The sequence below is a fragment of the Trichoplusia ni genome, unplaced genomic scaffold, assembly GCF_003590095.1.
Source record: "Trichoplusia ni isolate ovarian cell line Hi5 unplaced genomic scaffold, tn1 tig00003472, whole genome shotgun sequence".
Classification (NCBI taxonomy): domain Eukaryota; kingdom Metazoa; phylum Arthropoda; class Insecta; order Lepidoptera; family Noctuidae; genus Trichoplusia; species Trichoplusia ni.
Genome location: NW_020800400.1, coordinates 1 through 3,804, shown reverse-complemented (window position 1 = coordinate 3,804; position 3,804 = coordinate 1). Strand labels below are relative to the sequence as shown.

Below are 3,804 nucleotides of genomic sequence, written 5' to 3'. Positions count from 1 at the left end.
CGAACCCACGACCTCCGGTATAGCAGTCAGCGCCACTAACCACTAGACCAACAGGCCTGTCGAAATACAACATTTTATGGAAACAAAGTGATTATTTAATATAGTTTCTGATGTCAGATTTAGTATTATATTAAAAAAAACTTGTTTTCAGTGAGCTTTATTATATTTTAACTTTAGTTTTAAGATAAGCGTTAACTTTGAAACATAGTTTTTAGAAAAAAATACATTCAAATGGACTAAAAGTCCAGCAAAAGCGAAGCAATAGCAAAATATGCAAAAACGCAGCTGTCAAAATATGTCTGTCATGCAGAATGCGCAGCCCGTGTAGCGATAAAAACATTTTAATTAAAAAAAAAGTGTAAAAATACTATTTTCATTGCTAATTGCTATAGCATTGCCTTTGGACGATATTTGCCCATATATTAATTTAATATAGTCCAAGAAAATAATCCTCTTTAAAACTAGCTCCTGAAATACAGTTTTAACTAGTTCCCATTGTTTCTATTTTATTGTCCGGGAATAAGTGTTAAAAATTGTGTCAATCAAGAAATTCGTATTTATATTTTTCTGGTAAGGTAGGCCAATTCTTATGGACACCCACTGCCTCGGGGGAGGAAATGGGTAGTGTCAGACTCTTACTGACTTAACCTGAACCGCCGAGCTACATTCATCCGCGTTTTTGTGTCGGTGTATGGCGATGCATAATTTATCACACTTCAACCGAGGCTAAAGACTGAATTTGTTTTCCATTTAGCCCCATTTAGAATAATAATAACGCGTGCAAAGCCGGAAGGCGTGTAAGTAATAATTAATATATTAAAAAATCTAAAACCCCACGTTTTTTAAATGTCACTCAATTCACATTTTATCAAAATCGATCCAGTCGTTTTTATACATGTAAATTGCATTGTCATCGGATTTGAAGCTACCCTGAAAATTTCAGCGTGCTAACTTATCGGGAAGTGCCTCAAAATTGAGTTGCAAAATCCAACCGAAACCGACAAACAAACCAAGAAAAGTGAGTGTATAAAAACGTGGGAAGGATTAACCCTTTATGTATGCAGGCTCTAAGTATCACATTTCTATGTAGACTATCTACTATCCTAGTGTCTACAGACATACCGGATACTTAGAATATCCTAATATCCCTTAATATCCGACTATTCTTCGATCCATTCATCATCATCGTCTGCCTCGGGGGCAATGTGGGCTTGCGTTGGGGGATGGTATGAGTCGACGCCCTTAAAGAGTTGGTGAACAGAATTAAGTTAAAGTGAGAGGTATAAGGGTGATATCGGGATGTTTATAATATTGGAATTCCTTCTTATAATGTTTTTCCGCAACACGTTGATAAGGTATTTGATTAAAACATCTGGTTAATTCGTCAGACAGGTTTCCCAAAAATATTGTATATTTTTTTTGCCAAATACAGTATTGTTTTACCTATATAAACTAAATGTAAATGTTTAATTGTTTTTGCTACCCTAATTTATCAAAAAAAACTTCAGTCCTACCGGATTCAGCAAAGTACCAATGATATACAAGGAGCGACTGCCTGTCTGACCTCCTCAACCCAGTTACCTGGGGCAACACGATACCCCTTAATCAGAATTTGTGACTATTACCCCTTAATAGAATTTTTTTTCCGTAAAATGCGCATCCCAGTTACCTGGGCGATACGATACACATTCAGACTAGCTTTCGACTACCCGCAACGACTGTCAAAGATATGCAAATAACAGCCGGAACCCTCAATTTAACGTGCCTTCCGAAACACGTTACAACATAGACGGTCACCGATCCATGGACCAACCGTATCAAGAGCTTAGCCTATGATTGAAGATATTAAGTTTTTAGTATCCTCACCTCGCTCGGGGCGTCATTACTACTGAAGCCGCCTCCCAGGGCGTACCCGGCCAGGCCGCCGGCCGCGAGGGCCCCGACGCCCATGCCCACCGCCGTCCCGGCGCCCATGCCGCGCCGCTGCGGGCCCTGCACGTACTGTGGCTGGGGCCCGCCGAAGCGGGGGCCCATTCCTTGTGGGGGCATGCCTTGGGCGTACTGTACCTGGTTTGGGGGGAATACAATTGTAATGTTTAAACATACTGGACATAGATAATGTATTTTGGCTAAAAATAAAGCGTAGTTGGAAAATATAGCTTTTAAATGTTGTTTAAGTGAATAAACATGAAAAAGCGCAAACTCGCGAAGCGCTTAACTCCTGCAGTAAGGTATTTAATGCCTTAATAGCAGGACGTATCACAAACATTCAAGTTACAAGCAGAAAGACACTCAGACTAAGCATTTATAATTATAATACTTGTCCTACGCGAGGTCGAATCCACGTCTCCATTCAATACATGTAGCAGAAAGATTTACAAAATAAAACTCACCCCTGGCTGTGGTGCGTATCCTAAAACAATAAAAAAGTATTTATTAACAAAAATACCTTTAAAATACGTATTCTATTAATATAATAGGGTATTTGTCAAAAAAGAACGGCACAGTCTGTCAGACGATTTCCAAAGTATATTGGATAAACTAAAAATACAGTAATTTAAACGTCGTGTGACGTCACTTACCAGTACGCTTTTTACTAGCCCCCACAACCATTCATTTCATCATCTTAAGCGCTTAATTTTCCTAACTTTTTAGTGGTGTTATAACGAAAAATACTCAATATTTTTTAGAAACCTGTCTGACGGACTACGAACAGATTTATATTATTAGATTAAGTCAAATATCCTATTTAAAAACCTTAAAATTTTATTATTTCATAAACTAGACAGTACATAGAGCCTTTGCTCCCGACTGTCATACGTTAATATTTGTCAGTCGTCAAGTCACTACAGTTGTGACGCAGTCTTACTATGTGATACTGTGTCACAGTAACATGTGTTGTGTTGTCAGATAGACAGTCGCGAGGTAACATACGGGGCTCAGCTGTCGGTGAGACTGGGAGCCGATATCAACGTAGACAAGGCTTTTTATACTTACTACTTCGATCTAGTAAGCTATTATAAATAAAATTACGTGTCACGCAGTTAACCTTTCGTGTGTTTTAGACGTGGATCCACGTTCGAAAAATCTTTACCCTCGTGTGCCTAAGCGTGGATCCACGTCCAAAACTAACAAACTTTTTAAATGCGATTTTGTTCTCTATTCTTTGGACTTTTGGGTAAATTTTTTTTTGCAACGAAAACGTACTGAATGAATCTGTCACGGGCGGCCATTAGACTGAATGGATTTCGTCATGGGAATGGGATCGACAAGTAAAAACAAGTGCATTCTGGTGACACGTGCGACCGGTGAAATTCCTTTTGTGTGATTCTCACGAAAATAAACAACTGTAAGTATTCTTGTCTATTTTGCTTTTGTTTATATTATGTAGAACATAAAACAATTGAAAATAAATGTATTATTAACTTGATTTGTGATATTTCTACGATCAAATCTCTCGCGATGTTTTTTCTGTCAATGTTTTGATTTTCTTATCGATTTATATTTGCATCTATCTTAAAAAAATGTCGTTATTATATATCATTATAAAGGAAATTTCATTAACTTTCGAATTGCATAAAGGTTTTAGTACATTTTTTATCAGAATATGAAAAATAATTGACATTTTCTAAGGTCATGCAAAATGCACGCACACATTCTCATAATAGGGCTTGCATTTACGTGACGCAGATGACGCAATCGAATGGCGTCATGTTACGTCAGTCTTGATGTTTTTGTACAGTATGTTGTTTTTGTTTGAATCCATTGATATATTTGAACTATATATTATAATTGCAGTGTAAA

General features: G+C 37.4%; 1 protein-coding gene across 1 annotated transcript; it reads right to left on the bottom strand.

The window, feature by feature from the left end:
- Window positions 1–1,073: 1,073 nt before the first annotated feature.
- LOC113507906 lies at window positions 1,074–3,038 on the bottom strand. Its single transcript, XM_026890850.1, has 4 exons — window positions 2,583–3,038; window positions 2,394–2,413; window positions 1,867–2,067; window positions 1,074–1,241 (listed from the first exon to the last, which is right to left on the bottom strand). The coding sequence occupies exons 1-4, from the start codon at window positions 2,611–2,613 to the stop codon at window positions 1,161–1,163; spliced, it is 333 nt and encodes a 110-aa protein (XP_026746651.1). The 5' UTR covers window positions 2,614–3,038; the 3' UTR covers window positions 1,074–1,160.
- Window positions 3,039–3,804: the final 766 nt, after the last annotated feature.

What these genes read in the sequence shown, in the direction of transcription:
- LOC113507906 (XM_026890850.1), bottom strand. Translation starts at nt 2,613, where the DNA reads ATGGTTGTGGGGGCTAGTAAAAAGCGTACTG. An exon ending in GGCTAGTAAAAAGCGTACTG is followed by an intron (nt 2,414 to 2,582) that starts GTAAGTGACGTC and finishes TTATTGTTTTAG; the next exon opens with GATACGCACCACAGCCAGGG. An exon ending in GATACGCACCACAGCCAGGG is followed by an intron (nt 2,068 to 2,393) that starts GTGAGTTTTATT and finishes CCCCCAAACCAG; the next exon opens with GTACAGTACGCCCAAGGCAT.